General features: G+C 41.2%; 1 protein-coding gene across 1 annotated transcript; it reads right to left on the bottom strand.

The window, feature by feature from the left end:
- Window positions 1-46: 46 nt before the first annotated feature.
- ZRSR2 (zinc finger CCCH-type, RNA binding motif and serine/arginine rich 2) lies at window positions 47-20,602 on the bottom strand. Its single transcript, XM_052674337.1, has 11 exons — window positions 20,503-20,602; window positions 18,620-18,699; window positions 18,407-18,503; window positions 18,022-18,130; window positions 17,607-17,693; window positions 15,396-15,434; window positions 13,693-13,808; window positions 8,597-8,810; window positions 6,239-6,294; window positions 5,947-6,056; window positions 47-5,313 (listed from the first exon to the last, which is right to left on the bottom strand). The coding sequence occupies exons 1-11, from the start codon at window positions 20,547-20,549 to the stop codon at window positions 4,832-4,834; spliced, it is 1,437 nt and encodes a 478-aa protein (XP_052530297.1). The 5' UTR covers window positions 20,550-20,602; the 3' UTR covers window positions 47-4,831.
- Between the last annotated feature and the right edge of the window lie 3,319 nt (window positions 20,603-23,921).

Genomic DNA, 23,921 nt, shown 5'->3' with positions numbered 1-23,921 from the left:
TTCTGATTTTCTGCAGAGGGGGGGAAAAAAAAAAGCTACTCATTGCTAGTTTAAAAAAGGGGGAATTTTATTACAGTGCTTAACTTGCTCTTGAGCACTTTATTAAAAAATGTGCGAGAATACTGTGTCCAAGATTAGTTATTTACATCCATCTAAATTCTACAGAAAGCAATAAATTAGCGAGTTCTTTGGAAGGCTTATCACATTAAACATGGAATTTATTAGAAAGGATGGTAAAATGATGCGGTTGCCCCATTTCATTTGAAATTAAACCACATACTGATTGAGAGAGGGTTCTAGATGATGATGATACAGTCTTGCTAGTCAGCTCCTCGAATGGAATTATGAACATGGCTGTGCAGCATTCGCAGTCTTACAATCCTCATTTCAGCCCCAAATTTCTCTTGGCTAATCTGCTTTCCAGCTTTCTAGAACTGAACTCCTTGATGTTACCAGCAAAAGCATGGGGAAATCTTAGTACCTTAGGGCATTCCTTCAGTCATATGTGAAAGTAAAATTTTGTTCCTTGAATTTCCTGTCTTACCAAGAGACAAACGAAAAGAGAAGCGAAAAGCATGTTAGAATTTCTAGATTGTTTAGGCTTAGATTGTTTGCTTGAGTGTCTTCAGTGTAATCATGGAATCTTTGTTGAAGATTCCTTTCCTAACTGTCTGCTGTTCCCTTTGAGTCAACACCATAATGATGGTCATGCTGTGGCTGCCTTTGTCAATTAATGTGTTCATGGGCTGTGCCTGTACAGCTTCCCTTCCAATCAGTCTCATGGTTTTCTGAACTGTAGTTTGTCAGTTACCTTTTATTTATTTCTTTACGTGTCAGTGACAGATGCTGCACTCAGCTGATGCATCAGAGCTGAATAAAAGGATGGATGGAATAATAGGGAGTTATTTTAATTACAGCAAGCTTACAGTGAAAGCAGAATCAGTGGCACTCTTTGTAAGTGTAATTTGTTTTCGTATATCATTTAATTTTTTGACTAGCATAGACTTGCACATTTTGCAAAAGGTGCTGATTCAGGGCAGGAAGTAAGAGCATCTCTGAGCAGGCTCTTGCATTTCTTCTGAAAGCCATTATTTGTGCATCCCAAGAATGCTGCAACTGGTTCAAGTAAATAAATACACTGAATGTGGTAATGTGCAGCTGAATCTGAGAAAGACATCCTACTGAAGGATGTAATGCTGAAAAAGTTACTTAGAATACATTTCAGACTGTCTGTTTCCATCAGCAAGGGAAAGACCTTCATCTGTGCTTGTTGCCTCTTCATGAAAGTGGATGCCTTGCGTCTAGCATATGAGTGTGGGCAAGTCCTCCTGACGCCCGTGTGATAATGGCTACTCAGCTAGCATGGCAACCATGCTGGGAAGGGAGAAGACTTCAAAGCAGTCACCAGCACAAACCTAAAGGTGTGCTGCCTTCCCAGGTGCCTTTGTCTCTCCTGTTGCAGGACACCTGCTGTCTTATTGTCTGGAAACATTTTGGGTAAGCACCTGGAGTTGGACGATTTTTATGAAGTAGCTGGACTTCAACATTCAAGTTCCTGCTCAGATACCTTACTCCTTTCCACAAGAGAATGGTCAGAGCAGCGCCTGTTACTGATCCTGACCTCCCAGCTGGCTGGACCTGGCAGGAGAGCCCCGCTGCTGCTCTAACCCCCTTCATGCAGCTCTTGTATAAATAATGCTTTCATCATCAATCCAAAGCACTTTAGTGATATTTACAAACTTCATAATAAAGTTTGAAAGCAGCTGCTTTAAGCAGTCATTCAAAAGATAAAAGCACACATAAAGCTGGACCACCATTAATTCACTTTACATAGTCCTTCTATGTGGATTAGACAGAATAGCACAAAGTGAGAACAAGCTATTCCTTGCAAATCTAAATCCATCCTAAGTTGTTCTGGGCTTTTCTCCTTTGGAGAAAGAAGCTTAACGTTTAGGAATTCTAGTTGCCTCGTCTCTTCAGAGTAAATAGCTCACTTAGCTAATAAGGAAAGAAAACCATGCATGCGATACTACTTAAGATTATGAAGTAGGGAAACAACACCGTAATATATCAACTTTTACATTTGAAAACTGGTTGAATTCCAGGTTTCATGCTAACAAAAGCAAACAAAATGTCAGATCTACAGCACTTGTTTTGGTGCAATAAGCAGACAGGATGTGAAACTGAATAGTCGCAGCTACCAGTCCTACAGCGCACAGGTACAGCCAGGGAGTTTGGATCCAGATCTCACAAAAAGCAGCTGAAGGTTTGGCCGGTAGAGTAGCAGAAATAAAGTACATTTAAATTTTACATGCATCTCTGAGCAAGTTTTTATTATAAGAACTTTTTTTAAAAAAATACAGCTGCTCAGCTTCCCAGATCCCATTACAAAAGTGTGGGGAGAAGGAGCCTTATTACCTGTGGAATTCTCACGTGGGTCTTAGTTGGCACATGGTTGCTAATTCTATAGAGGTCCGCTTCACTTATTTCACCCAGCTTGTCACAGATTTCACAAAACAGCATCCCACAACACCTGCTTCTGGTTGAGCTTGGTAATTTATTTCCCTCACACAACCCTCAGCAACAGCCTGCCGCACAGCACAGGCTATACAACACACTACAGATAGAGTAAATCTTTCCTATTCAAGAGCCTCAACCAGCAGGCTGGTTCAGCAGAATTCCAGTTGCAGGAGGCAAGGCAGCACCAGTGATGTGAGGATCTTACTGGCCTGTTAGCAATGCATCTCAGCAAGCAGGGAATGCCAGCTCAGCTGCGTGAATTTGCCACATTTTGCATAAGTACCCCAACTAGACAAGTGAGCATCCATGGAAAAATAGAAACCCTGGGGAAAATCTGTACAGTGTAGTCAGAAAAGATACGTTATGAGAAACTCGTCGTCTCAAATTTCTCCAATATAATTTAAAACTTAGTGTTGTCCATTGAAATATGCCTTTCAGGTGAAGTTACTATTACTTCAAAAGTTATGCCATTAAATCACAATTCCTATATCTGTTAATAATTAAAACATCTAATCAAATTAACTAAGCTACCGTTCTGTCTACAGTTATGACAACATATAATGAAAGTTGGGTTTGAACTGAACAACAATATATAGCACTTTTGTTGAATTACTCCATAGTGGACAACAGTTATACATGAAAAAAGAAAAGAAGTATCATCAGCATGCTAGGTGCAATATGCATTTAGAAAAGAAAAAAAAAAAAAAAAAAAAAAATTAACATATATATATATATATTATAACCAGAAGCAATGTTCATCCATTCTTAACTATCCTGGGAAAAAAAAAATGCTGTGAGGAATGCTATAGTGAGTTTGGATGTCCACATTTTTGATGGGACTTTACGCTGTATTGTTGAATGATAACAAATATCTATTTGGGAGCAGTTCATGTCTGCTTTAGGCTTCCATCGATTTAGAGCTGCCCCCTGAAGGCAGGAGTCCCAAACTCTCTGGAGAGGCTGAAGAGAGGGAGATATCTCTGCACACAGATCAGGGCACCTGCATCTTACGTACCACAAACTGCTCTCTCCACGTACACACAATGCCATAAGAGCCTAAGTCAAATACCTAAAGTTAAGCCAGGTGAAGTACAGTCCATTTAACAGCACAGATCTTTCATTTAAGAGAGAAGTATTTATAAGGACTTTGTTAATTGCAAGTACTTTGCTAACACAGCTGTCATTTCAAGAAAGCTTCATCCCGATAACTTCATTTTTATGTACCCTACTCTCTGCCGTGGCTGTAGGGGAGCTAGGCAGTAGGGTGCCTTAAACTGCTTGTAATACAAGCCTAAAAAGGGTTTCAAATCAAATCGTCATCTCTGAAAAAAACAACAACAACAACAAAAAAAATATACAAAAAAACCACAAAAAACCCAACAAACCCTGAAGTATTATTTCAGGTATAAACCTTTTCAGTTTCTTTAGCCACTCTGCAACATCTCTGCAGTCATCTTGAGCCTTTACAACTACATCTGCATGTTTAGTGACCAGATTTACACCTTTCCTACCACTCCACCATAGGTTAGGCAGGAGATTTTCAAATACAAATGGCATGCAACTAAGAGGTATGCAAACTATTTTCTGTCTTCGCTCCAGGATTACAAGTGCACGGTCTCCCCTCTTACTTGGGGATTAGGGTACTGAATAAATTGATTGTTTATTTTTTTGTGTAATTCCTACTTGGTTTTAGTCTACTGCAATCCCTACAGGCAATTAGCTCAGCAGCTCAGTCACAGGAGAGAAAAATCCAACACTTATGACCACAAAGCTCCTACTGGGCAACTATTGTACAATCAAACTGTGAAGTCTTTTTAGATCCCTTTTCTCCAAGCATAAGATGATTATATTACTTTGTCTAGAAAGGAAATTCCGATAAACATTCAGTAAACATAAACGGCTCTCTTTTACACAGACTTCAACTTGCAGTATGCTGCTGTGTGAATTTACAGCACACTAGCTGTTCTGTACTAACTCCTTACAGGGACAGTAAACACTTAACACACACATAACACAGGCATAAGCATATACCAAAAAAGCTTTACTTCTTTCTATTTTGTACTCGGTATGCATCCAAATGTTGCAGTAGTTCAGAGGGACAGAGTAGCTAGAGTACTTGACATTTACACCTTATATAGGACTTTTAATTTTCTTAAGCTTAGCACACAGTAAACTAGGGTCCTTTATTAGGAAGAAACGTTTTAATGTGCAAGAACACTTTATTTGTGACTCAAATGTATCTGGTGCCCTATTGGAAAGGTTTCTTTGTCAGCTCTACATTTGATCAATTAGCAATTTCTGAAATTATTTCTCACTTCGTTTTGGGAGTTTCACTGTTTCTTCCTCTGCTGCTTGACCTCCTTTTGCCCCTACTCCTGGATCGAGAGGAGCTCCGACTTCGGCTCCGACTCCGCGTTCGACTGTAACTCCTGCTGCGACTGCGTCCTCTCCTCTTTCTCCCTCTGCTGCGTGACCTCCTCCTTTCTCGACTTCTCGACCTGCCAGATCGGCGCCTCCTCTTGTTTTTGCGGCGATTCTTTTTTCTTTCGGATTCCCCATTTCTCCGGTAAGAATGATCTGGGCTTGGGCTGCCCCTTCTCCTTGACCGGCTGTAATAGTCATCACGATGGCTCGATCTGTTTCTCCTTTCAGAGTTTTTAGACAACTGATTAGTCCGTTCTGGAGAAACACGTATGTCTCTATTGGCCTCCCAGAACTCATTGTTTGGATTTTTGAATACATGAAGAAAGTTGCAGTGTTTCCCTCTTGGACACTTCTGCCTTTCAAATAAGCCTGCAACAGATTAGGGTTGCTTTTTATGAACCAGACCTGTTAAAAACTGCATTATACACTTACTGGAAAGAAACTTACTGAACGGAATTCTGCTTCTTTGAACAGAAAAACATGTATATGAACACCTATCCTACCCAAGATTACTTTTATATGTACTCCTCTTGGAATTAATTTTTAACGTTTAAGATGGCTATTCTTTAGCGTAAAACAATTTTGTAAGTGCTTTTATTAGCCTAAACTTTCAAAGAACATACGTGTAGAGAAGTCAAGTGCAGTAGTAACTGCTAAGAACTGTTGATGGTTGAGACACTACTGTTGCTTTTGAAAGAGATAAATTGCTATTTTCTACACTTCCACCTTATAATCATTATTATTGTGAAAGCTGGGATCCAAATTTTCCAGTCCATGGCAAATCTACTAGGATGATATGAATGCATATATCATATGGCAGAGGTATTCCCTTTCCTTCCTAAACCTACAGAAGCAAATAAGCACATTTGTCTTTGAAATAGAAATGAACGTGAACTGAAGCACTGAGAGAATCAAAGCAATCACTTAACTTCCTCTTTTTCACTTCTAAACAAACTATTTCAGTAACACACAATCTATTTCCTGAGTATTTATGCAACTCACCGCAAATAGCAGTCTTCCATCTTGTCACAGGACAAAATTCACAATGAAGCTGCCGGCCTGCGTACCATCGGCCACTGAATAGAGCAAGAGCTGCCTGACAGTCCTTTTCCCTTTAAAAAGGAAAAAAATTACCCAACATAACCAAACATGCAGCATTATCGCTGTAGGATCGTTTCGGAGGTTATTGCCCAGTTTTAGGATGTCATTACAGTATGAGAATAAATCATTTGGATGACGCCGTTTTCATTACTGGACTTTGCAGCTGTGCAAATTGGTAAGACTGAATACTCACGTCTGATACTGAACGTACACATTTCCTCGTAGGTGAGGCTCATAGTTGCAGCTGACCTAAGGAGATGGAAACATCACATTAGGGCAACGGAAGGCTCATGCCATACAGCAACTCACACACGTTGAATTGGCAGCCATTCTGATTTATCACGGCACATCAGCGTGAACTCGCACATTATTTTCTTCTCAACACAGTTTTAGTCAAATACAAGGTTTAGAAAACAAAAAGGTCTTCTGCTTTATTTTTGTACGTTTCCAGCATTCTGCTCTGATTGACACTGTGGCCTCTGTTCCAGTCTACAAGGCAGCTTGTACTCAGTTGTCTTGCACTGAAGTCTGGGTCAGCACTACTCTGCAACAGCCAAATACTGCTCTGAAAACAACCAGTAGTACCTCTGTAGGGAAACATGGGGTAAAAGAATCTTTAGATCAATCTACCTTCACAACCTCTCTGAGAGTGAGATGAGTTATAAAAGTTGAAGTCACTCACTTTCACATTTCTGAAACACAATTTTTCATCATAATTTAGCATTCAAAAATATGCAATTTGACCTCCCGAAAGCCTGTTACTGGTCTCTCAGGATTCTGGGACAAGTGGCCCCAATCAGGCAAGAACCCAGTTTGCCAGCCTCTTTTGCCTCCATGCCTCTTCCAGCATCTGCTCCAAGTGAGACAAGTAGCTTCTTCCATCACTGTACCTGACTGACCCTGAAAGAATAATGTGTATGTGTGCTGGATTAGGCAAGGGCTTCAGAGATAACAGCAAGCAGCTATATAATTAAATATTACAGCATAAACAGTCATCCTATTCAAGATAAATAACAAGGTCAGTGCAAGAACAAGAACAACATCACAACAGGCATGTTTGGGTGGGAAAAGAGCAGAAGCGTGTCTTGTCAAGACCTGCCAGATTCTGGACTAGTTTCCCAGAAAGAACAGTAAGAATAAAACCTTAGGCCACGTTGGAAATGGAAATCAGTTGAAAGAGGGATGTGCGTAACATGAGTCTAAATGGTAGCAGACACTCAACAAAATCACAGTTAAGATCCTAGCAGTTGACACCTAATTCCTAAGCATCTCTAATAAAACAAGAACACCTCTGAAAAATCAAATTAGAGTTGCAGAATTGCTTCAAAAGCTAAGAAACCCTAAAGCAGAAGCTATTAACTCACTATTAGCCACAGGAACCAAAGTACATGCAACTTAGCAAATAGCTGCATGTAACACAACCAAGATATTACCTTAAGGATGTGAGTTTTGATGGTAAGACTGTTTCAACACATTCTCCATTGAGAATCTGCATCCCATCTTCTAGAAGGGAGCATTGCTTGCTAATATCCCCTGAGTCAAGGCATGAGGATGTGGGGGAGGATTCTCATTCTCAAATAAGTGAAGGTTTCTTTCTTATAAAGGTCACTGAGAATTCACTGATTTTACTTAACTTTCCTCTTGCTTGTGATGCTAGTACAATCTCTGTCCTGAGGCAGTTGTCAATACAGGGAAACAAAAAGAGAAAAGGCACTTCTTGCCTCCTGGTCACTACAGAAAATCACTTGGCAATGGCACGCAGAAAGGGATGCTTCCCTAAGTTCTGTTAAAAGGAGATTCCACCATCCAAGCTGTACATTTTAGTACAACATAGCATAATTCATCAGGAGGCCTATATTTGCAGGTTCCCCATTTTTTCTCACTAGAAATCATAATCTTTATAAGGAAAAAAATATATATATGGAAACCAGATGCAGAAACTAGAAGTAGATGACAAACCTCAACACCACTTAAATAGCATCTTTACAAGATAGCCAGTTCAAATTAATTCCTGCTGCTGAAGTATATACTACCTTTTCAGTTCATTGTTGAGTTTGTTTTATCACATCAGATCTACAATGACACTGCTTGGGTGTATACTCCTACTTGATAATGTATTTCATTATTATCATACCTCTGGCACAGTTCTAAGTGGCACAGTGACAGTAAGTGGCAATAGCAGCCCAAACATCTTTACATCGTGTAACAGTTTTAATCCATGGGCGCTCTGGGCTTATCACAAGCTAAGCAGAGAAGGGATTGAGAGTTACACGAACTCTTATTTTGTATAAATATCTGGCAGTATAAAAGCACAAGCTTTTGTGACAATTCAAGAGAATGGGAGAGAAGATTCACCCAGAATGCTCTGCAGAAGCACTGAGAAGTTTACAGGTGTCATGAGAGATGCACAGTTGAAGTAGACACAGTATAGTTCTCTGAAGTACATGGGATTTACATAGACTATACTGCACTGAATTCTCTAAAGGCTAATAAAACACAACTGACATGGTATACGTTCAGAATTTACAAGTTGTTACACTCATATGCATACCTTGAATTGAACAACCTTTCCCACATTCTGAAACTCAGGGAGCACGTCCTCATAGAACTCTAGGAACTGCTGGTAGGTCTCCTCGTCACTGTACTCCAGACTTGCGTCCGTGTCGTAGTCATCCCTTCGACACTGCTCCATGCCAAAAGTAATGAACATGCCTCGGACAAGCAGTGTCTTACTGGATGTTGGATAGTTATGCTTGCGGGAACACCTGGAAAATTGTAGAGAAGGAAGAAAAAGTATTTTCGCTTTTGGCAGAAGCAGCACTTGAAACTTCAAACACCCGCCATTTTGAAAAAGTTACTACAAAAAAAATTCACTAGCAGAAGATCAACATATTTCAAGTATTACAACAGATCTTTAGGAGGAAGGACTTTTTCTGGTGATGTTCTCAACAAACAGGGAAGAGGAGATTATGGAGAGAAACATTTATTTATGAAACAAAAGTATGTCTAGACTCAGAGTTGCATGAGACTGACTTTTTCCACTTAAAAAGCTTATTATAAACAAGCCCTATCTTATATTTGCATCTTGGCAGCCACATAAGTACCGGATCTCCCTTACTGTGCATCATCTTCAGGCTACCTTCCTCACATGCTGAAATGCAGTTCTCCCCCACAAACCTTTAGATTCGCTGAGATCATGGATGGTAGCCTCCATGTTACTTCAGTGTGCTTTATGATTACTGTTTCAAACACTTCACAGACTAGGAGAACACACTTCTCCTTTTCATGACATGATCAGAACGACTGTCAAGATTAGTCTACTCTCATATCTAGCAGTGGCAAAGCAACAGACAAACTAGGGGAAGAGACCAGGTCTTGAAACCAGCAATTGAAACCCTGCTGGCTCACGTTCAACCAAAATGTCCATTTACTATAGCCTTCTTCATCATCGCTTTGAAAGTGAAGTGTCTAGGTTAACCATTCCTCCTAACAAAGCTGTTCTTCGTTTCTGATCATTTTGTCGTCCTTCTCTGTTCTTGCCTTTTACTGCATTTCCAATACAAAGCACCCACAGCAATATACAGGAACCAAGAATGAAATTAGCACAGATTTAACAGTACACAAAGAAGAGAATTCTGGAAGAGGATTTTTATTTCATTTTTCAAAGATGCAGCATATGTAAACTAATCAAGATGAAAAACAACATCTGACATGCCAGGCCTGCGCTAAAAGAAGAAATCAAATGTATTCTGCCCAAATATATTTGTGCATTTGCCAGAGATAAGGTAGAAGTCACTTCAATCAACAGAACCAGAATGTATCATCAGCAATGTTCTGTAACATCAATTCCAGCCAGACAACGGTTCTGCCTAGTACCACCATGAATAACAGAAACACATTCAAATAAATAGAAATAATTTATCATAAAATTATAAAATGACTTGGGTTGGAAGAGATCATCAAGTTCCAACCCCCTTGCCACAGTCAGAGTTCCCAACTGCTAGATCACGTACTAGATCAGGCTAGCCCAGGGTCCCAACCAACCTGGCCTTGAACACCTCCAGGGATGAGGCAACCAAAACCTCTCTGGGCAACATATTCCACCACCTCACCACCCTCTCATAAAACTTCCCTCTGAGATCTAATGCAAATCTTCTCTCCTTCAGTTTAAAACCATTCTTCCATGTCCTATCACTATCTACCTGTGTAAAAAGTGCATTTCCTTCCTGATTATAATCTATCCTTAAATACTAGAAGGCCATAATGAGATCTCCCCGTGGCCTTCTATTCTCCAGACTGAATAAGTTCAGCTCCTTCAGTCAGTCATCTTCATGGCCTTCTCTGGACCCTATCCAAAAGCTCCACATCTTTTATGTGATGGGAGTACCAGACCTGGACACAGTACTCCAGAAAGGGACTCAAAAGGGCAGAGCAGAGGGGAACAATCACCTTCCTCTCCCTGCTGGCCACCCCTCTTCTGATACAGCCCAGGATACCGCTGGTCTTCTGGGCTGCAAGTGCACTCTACTGGCTCATATTAAATTTTGCATCTACCATATGTCCTTCTCCGCAGGGCTACTCTCAAGTTCTTCTCCCAGTCTGTATACATGCCTGGGATTACCCTGACCCAGGTGCAAAACCTTGCACTTCACTTTGTTGAACCTCATTAGGTTCACATGGGCCCACCTTGCAAGTGTATCAAAGTCCTTCTGGATGGCATCTCTTCCTCCTGCTATACCAACTGTACTGCCCAGCTTGGCATCATCAGCAATCTTGCTGAGGGTGCTATTGATCCCATCATCTACATTACTGATGAAGATGTTAAAGAGTACTAGTCCCAAGACAGATGCCAGAGGGACACCACTCATCACTGACCTCCACCTGGACATAGAGCACAATTGACCACAACTCTGCGATCTTTCAACCAATTCCTTATCCACCAAACAGTCCACTTTTTGAATTCACATATCTATAATTTAGATATAAGGATGTGATAGAAGACCACATCAAAGGTCTTGCACAAGTCCAAGTAGATGACATCAGTTACCTTCTCTTTCTCTACTAATGACACTAATCAATCATAGAAGGCCACCAGATTGGTCAGGCACAACTTGGTGAAGCCACGCTGGCTGTCTTGAATCACCTGTTCATCCCTCATGTGCCTTAACGTGTCTTCCAGGAGGATCTGTTCCATGATCTTCCCAGGCACAAAGGTGAAGCTCAACAGCCTGTAGTTCCCTAGGTCCTCCTTCCTCCTCTTCTTATAAATGGGAGTGATGGTTCCCTTTTTCCAGTCACCAGTGACTGTGACTGACAGCCATGACTTTTTGAATATGATGGAGAGCAGCTCAGCCAGCACCCTTTGGACTATGGGATGCATGTCATCCAGTTCCATACACTTGTACACGTTCAGTCTCATGAGGTGAGAAAGGAGGGGTGGGGGGCAGGGGAAGCAGGGCAGTTTGCTCCCCTAGTTCCCAACAAGAGGTTCACGGAAGCAAGATTCAGGGATGCAAGAAATATGAGAATCCTTGTTGCTAGTAAAACCTAAACTAACAACTCACTGAGTACCTTATCCCTCTCCATATCTGCTGTAGCCAATTCTCCTTTCTTATTTATCAGAGGAATACTCTTTTTGGCCTGTTTTCAATGCACCTATAAAATTATTTCTTGCTTTAAATATTGTTTGCCATATTCAGTTCCACCTGTGCCTCAGCTTTCCTAATCCTATCTCTACATGTCTGGATAGCATCCCTGTATTCTTCCCAGGTGACATATCCTTGTTTCTACTGTCTGTACTTGCCCTTCTTTCCCCTCAGTATGTCCACCACATCCTTGTCGAGCCATGGTTGTTTCTCGCTTCCTCTGCCTCATTTCCTGTACTTGGGAATAGAGAGCTCTTGCACGCTCAGAAAGGCATCCTTAAAAAGCAGCCAGCTTTGCTGCACTCCTTTGTCCCTAGGAAGTTTTCTGGGGGATCTCATCCTAAAATTCCTTAAATAGCCTGAAGTTTGCACTCTTCAAATTCAGGCTCCTGACTGCACTCTTTGCCAGATCTATGTTCCTTGAGATCATGAACTCAACAAGGGCATGGTCAATGCAGCCCAGGCTGCCCCCAATCTTAATATCTTTAACAATCTCCACATTAGCGTGATCAAGGTCCAGCAACACTTCACCCCTGGTTGGTCTTTCCAATAAGTGAACTGGAAAGTTATCGCTGATGGACTGCAGGAGTCTCCCAGATTACTTGCAGCTCACTGTGTTGTCTTCCTAGCAGATACCAGATTACTGAAATCCCCGATCAGGATGAGAGTCTATGAGTGTGACACTTCTTTCATCTGAAGCAAGAAGGCCTCCTCAGCAGGCTCCTCTAGATCTGGTGGCGTATAGTAGACCCTGACCTCCAACTGTCCTTTATTAGTCCCATCTCTAATCTTAACCCACATGCTCTTAACCTGTCCTCTGTTACTCAGAGGGAGCTCCTTTCAGTCTATCTACTTTTTAAATATACAAAGCATCTCTCCCACCCCTCCTGCCTTATCTATCCCTTTTAAAAAGCTTGCAGCCCTGAATCATACTATTCCAGTTATGTGAGCCATTCCACCACATTTCTGTGATAGTGATATAAGATCATAGCTTTCAAATTGCACCTTGTTTTCCAACTCCTGCTGCTTATTTCTCGTGCTGAATGCACTGGTATCAAGGCACTTCAGCTGGGCTTTTGAACACATTAACTTTCTAGAGGACTCCTCACACAAACATCTGGGACAAATTTGAGGTTTTCCCCTGCTGCTTCCCCCACTCCCATAGCAGCTCTAGCTTAAAGCCCTGGCGATGAGCCCAGCCAGATTGTTATCAGGTATATTCTTGCCTCTCCTTGTCAGCTGTGTTCTGTCCCATGTCAACATTTGTGGTCTGTTATAGGTGCATCCAAGGTCACGGAACCCACAGCCTTCGAAGCGATGTCACTCATGCAGCCAATCATTCAACTGACCTGTTCTCCTCCTTCTCCCAGATCCCATTCTCCAGCTGGCAGGACTGAGGAGAATACCACCTGCACTCCTGATCCCTTCAACATCTCCCCAAGGGAACATAAAGTCTTCTTTGATATTCTTTAATTTCCTGATCACAGCCTCATGCAACCCATGAAGGACTGTTATTTTTTTTCCTGATGTCCCAGATGTGGCTCCCAGCAAGCAGCAAATCCCTCGAGAGAGGTTATCCAGGTGGCCGATGGATGCCTTAGTGCCTCTTCAGAAAAGATGCCTCTCCTTGGCCTTTTTTTAGTGGCACCAGTCACGACTTGAGTCCTTGGTTGTACTTTTTAAGGTGGTCACCCCTTTTGTATCCACAGGGGGAGACCGACCGCACTGCTCCCGGCCCCACCCCCACCACATCAGAGCACTGCCACCAGAGGAAGATTAACGGCCCCCAGCAGCTGCTCCCTGACAGGGGTTCTCCCTCAACTGCTGAGGCAATCCCTTGCTTTGACATGGAACGTGTTCACCCTGGAGACGACTGCCTCACAGAAAAGGCATCCTTTATAAAGCGAGATCAAGATTTTTTTCAGTTTGCACATGAGCTAATGAAGCTGCCTGCCCTTCACCTCTCAAAAAATTGATGTGCTGGTAACATTCAATTGATTACCTGTCTCCAAATCGGCAGGAACCTGTTTTGATATAGAATGGGCAATTTGCTCTATCCTTCTCTGTTCCTATGTTCTCTGGGGGCTCTGGGTTGTGCCAGGTCACACCATTCTCCAGCTGTGAAAAAAAGCATTGAAACAAAATTATGAAATGTTTTCTTCTGCTAAACAAAGTTTCTCAAGATTTTATAACACAAAGAATTGCAGTAATAATTCGCTCCTTGGTCACAAGAATAACGAGTTTTTTGAGAGGCTCTTCCCACTCAGCTAAGCCTGTTTGCTACTTCATGCCAATACACACTGAGCAGCCCTTTTTACATCTGGCAGATAAAAATATAGGACTACTTACTTGTCTATCTTTGCAACAGCTCAAAGCTCAGTAATTTTATAACTGTCACTTTTTATGCAGTTAGGAAATGCTAATATAAAAGTAACCTGTCATAGGCTAGAATTAAAAACAATTAAATTCACAGTACTGGAACTAAAAGCCTCCATACTGCTCATCTCAGGCAATGAAATTAAGATTTTCGAAATTCAGATTGGGATAATCAATTTACAGGCATGAGTTGACTATCAATAAAGCACATTTTAAGAAATGAATTTTTATTTTCTTAGCCAAAAGATCTGTGAAGCCAACTAGCCAAAAGTTGTCATTTTAGATCAACTGAAAACTGTTCATTTACAAGCACGATTTGACCCTGCCCCCAGTTTTACTCGTGACTCTCAGTCGTAATTTATTCTCAACAAAACAGCACCATCACTTCAACTGCATGGAAGTTGCAGAACTCTGAACTGACTTGTACCATGCAATGATTCTAACACACATTTCTGTCTATTCCCTTGCAGAAATGGCTGTTAACACATCTGAAGTGCTGGGCAGATAATAGCTCAGAGCATTTTTCTACTCATATTCCAAAATAAAGAGTCAGACTGCCAACCTAAAGAACCATTTAAATGCAATTCAGAACTGAATTCTACTCCAAAGCAGTTAGTGGTAATCACACTCAATGGGTAACAGTAGATTAAAACTTAAATTTCAGATTTATGCAGAATTTTAAGCAGAATATGACTGTTCAAAAGTAGTGAATAGTATATCCTATATACACAGGCATAAAAAGTCTGGTTATCTTCTAAGGAAATAGGAGAGACCAAATTAATACCCTCTAAGGTTCAAATGAAGACTTAATTTCCCTTACTACAACATGCCAACGTGAGATGCACACTATTCCAGGAATCCCAGCAGTCAGGTTCTCCCCAGACTGTTTTTTTTCTTCAGATCTGTGCTTTCCTATGCTGCTGAATGGTTTATTTAGAGTCAACCATCTGCTCAAAAACCAAATTTTTCTCACAGCTTGAAAGGACTGACAGCTTTGTTTAGAAATGTAATCCACAAGTACACTGTTACTAGTTTCTGTTGTTGCTGTTTCTTAAAAATAGAGCACACATCACTATTTCCAGATTCACTCTTGACTCACATCCCCTGAACAAGAATAAGCATGCACAACTGCACTGCAATCAACCAGTCAGAAATACACTTAATTATATTCCATCCAGTAAAGAATTGTTTACAGCTTATGCAAACCACTACATAATAAATTTAGTAGCCATTAGGTTCTTGACAGCAGATGGACAACACGCTACGAGGCAAAGGCTAGATAGCAGTGAAATCATTTTTCAGTTCTTTTTTGAAAAAGATGGAGCATACCTGGCTTTCAGCTTGATCCAGCATCTTCTGCACAGCCGCCTATAAATGGTGCAAACACAGGACTAGTGAAAATCCCATGGACACGCAAAACATCTGGTTTCTTCAGTTAAGAACCTAATTTACAATACCCCATCATTATGCACAGTGAAATGTTTGATGGGGCTTGCTTGAAAACCGTAAGTTTTATTTTTGCTTTGTAGGAATTCACACGTTGCAAAGCCGTTAAACAACACATCAGACTAAACTTTCATGTAGAGGATTTTCCAATCCAAATACTAGACAGCTTCAAAATTTTCATTTCCTTTATCGAAACTGTAACTGAACTACTGAACAGTCAAATTCATCTTTTCATCTAGGATTAAATTTAGTTACAGTTGAATTCATGATCATTTATTTGCACTACGCTTTTTGACTTAGAGTATTCCAGGCAGCACAGAAAAGCATGTTGTTTAGTAAGCCCTTGTTAAACTCAACTCTGCAACTGTTAAGTGTTAAATTCAGAAACCTGTCAAGCTTTGCTGTATCTAGTCTTTTAAATAGAGTAAAACAATGAGAATATTCTTTCCTTTTCCTCTAACTGGGCTAAGCAAAGCAACAATCACGTTCCAAGACAAACTAGAAATTAGTCCTTACAAATTATTCTAGGAAGTTCAAATATAAGGACATTGAGACATAACCAATACAAGAAAAATATACTGGTGTTGTTCTAATTTGGAACGTCACAAAAATCACAGAATTATAGGGGCTGGAAGGGACCTCTAGAGATCATCTAGTCCAGTCCCCCTGCCAAAGCAGGCTCATTAGGCAGAATAAAGCAATAAATTAAAAAAGAGGAACAGAAAGTTAGGAAAAAATGTAATTCAACATTAAAAAAAACAAACCCAAAAACTATTTTCCCATCCTAAGGAGCAAAAAATGCCATCTTTTCTATCGGTCAGTAAGTCAAAATCTGAATAAACTCCTGTCTGAAGAAAGAGGCCAAATCAATGCACTAACTTTGCACTGCCAAAATGTGTGGCTCCACTCCCTGCTGAACACTCACCCACAGTGAGTGACTGTCAGCGCCTTCTTTGAGAACCTTCTTTCACTAGACCAGTAAAACAGTAATCCAGAAAGAAAACAATTATTAAAAAAAAAAAAAAGAAAAGAAAAAAAGTTCCCAGCTAGTTCAGGAAACCAACAGAACTAAGCAAACTTAGCCACAAGAAAAGGGAAAGCACAAAACCCTGTACTTTCACAAAAAGGGAAAGTACAAAACAGTACTAAGAGAACTGTATCTCAACCTTCAATAAAGGATGAGACCATCATTTTCTCTCCGTACTCTACAAGGAAAGGAAAGGACTTGAAACACAAGAAGAAGACAGATGGGAAATACAACTGCTGTTCTTTTTCCTTCATCGTGGCTACGTTATGTAACCAGTGAAGCAATCAACTATTAAATGCAGGAGACAATGCCATTTGCTCATGTCTATTGCCCAGCCGGAGTTACGAAACACATCATCAAGACACCTTCCAGCAGTAGTGCTGAAGTTGAATCTTTTCCTAACGTGGAAAAGCTGATATGTCACAGCTGCAATTGCCCTTTACTGGCGATAGATCAGTCCTCACTTTTTATTTGTGTTCAGGGCATCTTACATCCAAATTATTCAATTTCTAACACTTAAAAAGAATGTATGCTTAAAAGAAATGTTATAAATTACTAGCATGTTTAGCATAGCTTTTTTGCCCATTTCAGGTACTCTGAAAAAAAAAAGATACGTCCTGTTGGATGAGTCAGGTAAAGAAGAGCTGTAATGTATCTTTAGATTAAGGACTCTGTTAAGGAACAGCAAAAATATAACTCTATATCCTCACTGGGAATTTTCTTCACCACTATGTTTAGCTGGGATATTAAATAAGGACTATCTTTACTGTAAAATGTAAAAAGCACAAATACCAGAAACTGGTATGCATTGTGTGCCTCTGTGTTTAACTGGTGTAAAAAAAGTACATAGAAATGCATTAGAATCAGTTATCCTTCTAGGTAAATGGAGTTACTAGATCTTCTTCAACGGTGAAGTATCATTTTAGCAACTTAAAACAAAGAGAAATAATTAACAGATTCATGCACTTATAGTTAGAATAAAATCCTTTTTCAACATGCATAAATTGGTGCATCAGATAATGCAAGAGGATATGTAGTATGCTTATCCTCCCACTGCCAGGAATCACCTCTCTTTCTCTCTTTTCCTGTTGCTTCTGCTGTGCCATTTCTCTCTCTTTTCTTTGCTGCTCTTCCCATTCTTCTTTGATCTTTCTCTTTATGATAAAAAAAAAAAAAAAGTTACTCAAGGAAACAAATACTTTATAATCACTAGAATCAAATTCAAAACAATCATGCTGTATTTTAACTCCCTGACCATTATCATTCAGTCATAAGACACCACATCTCTTAATAAAAACCCATTACATGAGTATTTTAGTGTCTTTTTAATTTTGCTCTTCTAGAATTAAATGAAGAAAGGAGCTTACATTTTTAGACATATCAACATCAACAAAACTTGGTACACTACAGCAGAAGATATTAAAGTTATTATAAGTCTTCCTTATTACCAGATATAACTATAACACTAAGTTGATGTATCACCTCTTCTTCCTCTTGACGTTTTCTTGCAGCCTCTTCTTTTTCTTTCTTAAGCTTGAACTCTTCTTGAGCCTTTTCTTCCCTCAGCAACCACTGTTCATGTAGTTTTTGTCTACCAATGAAACCATATACCTCTCAGGCAAATTTTAATGATTACCCATAACAGATGCAGTCATCGTGCATATAACTAAATTTGTTAGCTTAGCATTATCTACAGTTTATCTAACATTCCTTAAAATTAAAAATTCTATGGCAATCATTCACACTCTAGAGAACTCCTGTGAAACATGGAATATAGATTGAAGATTCTATTTTATACACAGAATATATTAATGCTTTTCAAAGCATGAACATGTATTCGACATGTGCTGGTTTCTAGCTTTTTTACCTTTCTGCCTCAAGTTTTTTTTCCTCTTCCTCATCTTCTTCTTCTTCGAGCTCCTCGTCCTCCTCCTCAGACACTGATTCATCTTTTTCTGTAGCTTCTGAGAAAAGAAAAAAAGCATCCTAGCAAGTGGACGCTGCAGTAACCAGATGCATGCAAATTTATATCTTTGTTAAAAAAAAAATCACCTGGAAATCCAAAATTCTTTGCACTTACCTGAGTCTCTCAGTTTGGCAAGTGCCTGCCGCTTTTTTTTCCGCTTTTCTTTCTTCAGAATGGCTCTGTATTTCTGATGGCTGAAGATGAGAAATTATTTATGCTACCACAGCCTAGCAAAGAAGTTTTAGTATCATATATGCATTCAACTACATCATCAGCATAAAACCCCACAATTGCAAAATAAACATATTTATACGAAACATAACACTACAGGGATATCTGACACGGCAATAAAATCTGCAACTGTGCTTTTAGAGCTGCATGTTGCCAGCAATAATGACAGTGCTTGGACTTGGACCCAACACAGAGGATCTTCTCCTTGTTGAGCTCTGCAGTGCTCATCATCATCAGCCCCATGAAAGCTCCCCTAGGTACTGAACCTTGGCCACCAGATAAGATCTGGCAGGAAAAAAAAAAAAAAAAAAAAAAAGCATATCCTACTTGGCAGCTCTGGCATGCCTTCCAGCAAATGTCAGTTTTTTGTTCTCTTTACTTGGTATGAAATTCCACATCTTTGCCCTTCTGTCTACATACTCTCTACAAACAGCAGTTTTAATGCATAGATACCACAAGCACACACAACAGTTACTAGAGATCACAGAATTATACAATGATTGGAGTTGAAAGGGACCTTCAAAATCATGTAGTTCCAACCCCCTTGCTACAGGCAGGGACAGCTCCCTCTAAACCAGGTTGCTCAGAGCTCCTGGCCATACAGTTCTCAATCTCTCTTTTCCACTACAGGATATTTAGCTACACTCATGCTTAGCGTGTCAGTTTGCATGACAGCTCTGTGTGGCTGCCAGGAAGCAGCACCTTGTTCTCATTATGCTCAATATCACTTCACATAACTAGAAATCTTCTCATACCACCCCTTCTCTGTCCTTTTTTCTTTCTAGCTCCATTCTTTCTAGTCAGTTTGCAGTGGGAAGGATGATCTTCAACTCTTCCCACTGCCATGACAAATAGTGACAGCAGACCAGAAGCCTGCCATTTCAGAGCAATTTTTTCAGTGTTTTTTTTTTTTTTTTTTTTTTTTTAAATCTAGATATGTAACTCAGAATCAAAAACTCGCCCTTCTGTTCATGGTTATTTGCAACTTCAGTACCTGCACAACACTGCATGCCACTCATAGCAATGTGATGGTTACCCAGGAAGCTGAGTGCCTGACAGATGCCTCACTACATGCTCAGCCTTTTCCTTTGACTCACACAAGCCCAGTATCTTCTATAATACCCACCCCCAGGGACAATTCTCCCGCTCTTAAACAGATGCCTAAGATTGACACAAAACACCCCCTCTGCCCAGCTCTAAGGCTGTCTCAGCAGCTGCTGATGCCTAAGAAATACAGGAAAGAGCAACTCTCAATGCTGCTAATGCGCAGCTGCACCCAAGTTTGCAAGTACGCCACCGAGTGCGACAAGAGAAGCCACTCAGGCTAAGAGGCACTGCCAGACCAGGCCGCCCCAACACACATCCAGCTCAGGCACTTGCCGGACCCGAGTCTCCCGCCTGGTACCTCCCTTACCCGGCGAACAGGCGGGCGGGATACAGACAGCAGCCTAGATATCATCTGTCACCCCACACTCCCCATTCCGGCCTCACCCCATTCCGGCGGCACCCCCTCCCCCGTCCCTCTCATGGACAGCGCCGCCGATTCACCCCCAGCGTGCGGCACCGGCGGCGGCGGGGCGGCCATGGCGGCACGTAGCTGCGCCACTCCCAGGCCCGGCCGCGAGGCGGCCTCGACTCGGCCTACCGCGCAGCCGGGCAGCCTCTTCCGGAATTGGGCATCGGCCCTCCATAGGCATCCCAAGGCTCTTCCCCTTCTTCCTAGATGAGATGGGGAGACCCGGCGAGGGCCTCAACCCCGTCCTCACCTCAGCTTCCCCAGAGGGGACTCGGGCAGCAACATGGGCGCCGCCATCTTGCGTTACCGACGGGATGTCACGTGACCCCGAGGCGGAAGGGCGCAAAATCCCTTCCGGTACTCGAGCGGCTGTGGTTGGTGCGCGCCGGGTGCCCATTAGCGGCAATTGTGGACGGAGGTGGAGTTCGTTGTTGGCGTATGGCGGAGTGCCTTGAAAACCAGTGCCTTGCATTTCGGTTTACAAAAGGGCTCCAAAGGAAAGGAGATTGATTGAGTCCTCTGAGTCCCTCTCATGGTTTTCTCAGCCCTGCTGAGTGAAGCGGTGCACACTGTGCTTCACGGCTGGACTGCCTGTCCACACAGCGGGTCGTGCTGATAGCTGCAGTAACTGCCTGGATTATGGATTGTAACGTGTGCCTTGCTCTGGTTACGTTGTGACGTAGATGTGAAATACAGTTGTGCAATGCCTGCCACCAGGTGAGCTTTCAGCGTGTCTTCTGGCTGATAGCCTGCCATGGTGCAACTGTGTTGAAGAGCTGAGTGAAGTCAGACGTCCAGTGAGGCTGGGGCACACCAGACAAGTGTACTAATGAAAGTAACTGGCACCACTGGTGCCTTCTTGCTATTAGTGCTGAGCAGCTCTATCCATCTTCAGTGTAAACACATATCACGGAATTATAAAATTGCAGAATATCCTGAGAATATTCCATGAGGATTGATGAGTCCAACTCCTGGCTCCAGACAAGACCACCCAAAAATCAGGCCATGTGTCTGAGAGCACTGTCCAGATGCTCTGGAACACCTTGGTTTGGTGGCTTGGGTCCATGCCCACTGCCCTGGGGAGCCCGTTTCAGGGCCCAACCATACTCTGGTGAAGAACCTTATCCTGATGTCCAGCTTGACCCTCCCCTGCCCATCACGAGTAATCCCTTCCACTCCAGTCTGGCCCTTGTAACTTGTGAGCTGCTTTGCAGCATCCTCTCTGCTCCTGGACCCAAATATCAATTATAATGCACAGAGTCACAGATATGATGTGCCAAAACGTTCAGGTTATCTGTAATCAGTTTTTTGGCAACAAACATAACATTGCAGCATTCAGACACAACAGATTTATAGATTTTATTTGTTCATGTTTTGCATGACCATTAATAATGTATATTGTTGATTAATACCTAAATTATTGTCATAAACCACAGTACAGGAACTTTCTTTGTATATTCTAGTGCTAGTATATTGCATGGACAATCCAAGCTGCTGATGGTGAAGCCTGCCAGTGCAGACTAATTGTGCTCTTCATTAATGGCATAATGAGTATCTTATTATTTATTCTGAAGCTCAAAGATATTGTGACTGCTATAGTCAGCAGCTCTTTTTACCCATTGATCAAGGAATATTCAGATGATGACCGTTCTAGTGGGTACTTCACCATGTTGGTTGTAGATTGCCTTTTAAAATGGAGTTGACAGTGCTATTACTTTTACTGTTTACTTGTGCAGAATCTACATGTAAAACAACACATAATTTTCAGCTTTAGATACAGAAGATGGCAGTATTGTGCATTTTAGAACTGATGAACCATACACATCCATGAATGTTTTGAGAAAACAATTATTTTAAAAAATGATATTTTATTTAGGACTTACAACTACAACTCTTCTTCATCCTTTTAGTAGAGCAAGTACAATAACTTTTCTTTAAACCGTCTCTAACTCAATATTGAGAAGTTCAGTCATTTCTTTCAGTAGTATCATACATTTCATTATGGCATTTTCCCAGTATACCTGGGGAAATAGTTGTCTTAAGGTTTTGTGTTTGAATAGTGAAAAGGATAATCTCTCTATAAGGCAAGGCAAAAAGCATCATCCATAACTGACCTTCATAATGATTCTGGAAAAAAGCTGTAATCCCAATAATTTCATTTTGTGTCCATTTTTTTTTTATTCTCTTGAATTTACAGATGTAGCAACTACTTGCTATTCAAAAACAGGTGCAAAGTTCCATGCAACTTTATTGACCAAGTGCAGTGAAAGTTTTTTTGTCAGAAAGATACAAATACTACCATTCCAGGTTGGCTAGATCCATTTATGTGTCCAAAATAATACAGATTTCTGGCCAGTAATTGTTAGCCCTTATACTGGGGTTGTAGAACAGACACCTCTTCACATATGGTTTATTTTTGTGAAAAAGAATGTTCGCAGAACTCACTCTTCCATGTTTCCCAAAGAAAAATGTGCCTACACCAGATGATAATAGAATCTTTTGAATTAGAAGAGACATTAAAAGGCCATCTAGTCCAACTCCCCTGCAGTGAACAGGAACACCTACAGCTCCATCAGGTGCTCAGAGCCCCATCCAGCCTGACCTTGAGTGTCTGCAGGGACGGGGCTTCCACCACCTCTCTGGGCAACCTGTGCCAGTGCCTCACCACCCTTATTGTAAAAAACTTTTTTATGCCCAATCTAAATCTCCCCTCTTTTAGTTTGGAACCACTGCCCATTGTTCTGTCACAACAGATCCTTCTGAAGAGTCTGTCCCCTTCCTTCTTAGTCCCCCTTAGACACTGAAAGGCTGCTCTCAGGTCTCCCCAGAGCCTTCTCTTCTTCAGGCTGCACAGCCCCAGCTCTCTCAACCTGGGCTCATAGGGAAGGTGTTCCATCTCTGATCATTTTTTGTTTGTATATATGCTCCATTGTGAGAAGGTAGATATGAAGTACGCTGATTATACTTCATGCAGTGGAGAAACATTTCTCATACCACCTCAAATTGAATACCACATTCCCTTCAGATATATAAACATTGATAAGGTCCCCCTTCAGTCTTCTCCAGGCTGAACATTCCCAGATCTGTCAGCCTTTCCATCCTTCCCCACTGCACTGGAAGTTGCTTATTCCCAGTGCTAGCCCTACTGTGGGTGATCCTCAGTGCTTTTCACTGCAAAGTGCCTGCTTGAAGGTAATATATGAAAAATCTAGAGAGCAAATACTTCCCATGCCTGCTAGCTAATGGCTACATTTCATTCTCAAGGGATGAAAGTTTTCTAGACACTGTCTACTTCTGTGAGCACTGATAAAAACTGTGTAAACACTGTAAAATACTGTAAACTACTTTTCCAGTACTACAATGATAACAGTGATTATGGGCCCCATTCCATACCAAATTCCCCCCAAAGTTAAAAAAAAACTCCCATTTTAAGACTTAGGCTGCCCCTAAAAAGCCAACACTGCTCTTTTCGATGCTGCTGACATTCTTGTAGATGAGCATTTCACCAGCTTCTGAAATCTTCAGAAGCATTGCACTCGAGGAACTGCAAAGTTCTTGTACAACCGGACCTACATTTCTCTAGGTAGATTTCCATGAGGGACTAATGCTGACAGTAGCACATTGACTCTTTCCTCATAAGAGTTGAACACAACTATTTAAGACTAAAGA

This window comes from Tympanuchus pallidicinctus, unplaced genomic scaffold, assembly GCF_026119805.1.
Source record: "Tympanuchus pallidicinctus isolate F22 unplaced genomic scaffold, pur_lepc_1.0 scaffold14, whole genome shotgun sequence".
In the NCBI taxonomy this organism is placed as follows: Eukaryota; Metazoa; Chordata; class Aves; order Galliformes; family Phasianidae; genus Tympanuchus; species Tympanuchus pallidicinctus.
Note: the sequence above shows the minus strand (reverse complement) of the source record. Positions and strands in the feature narration are given on the sequence as shown.

What these genes read in the sequence shown, in the direction of transcription:
- ZRSR2 (XM_052674337.1), bottom strand. Translation starts at nt 20,549, where the DNA reads ATGGCGGCGCCCATGTTGCTGCCCGAGTCCCCTCTGGGGAAGCTGAG. An exon ending in AGGAAAAGAGAGAAAGAGAG is followed by an intron (nt 15,435 to 17,606) that starts GTGATTCCTGGC and finishes CACCATTTATAG; the next exon opens with GCGGCTGTGCAGAAGATGCT. An exon ending in ATGGAAGACTGCTATTTGCG is followed by an intron (nt 5,314 to 5,946) that starts GTGAGTTGCATA and finishes AATCTGTTGCAG; the next exon opens with GCTTATTTGAAAGGCAGAAG.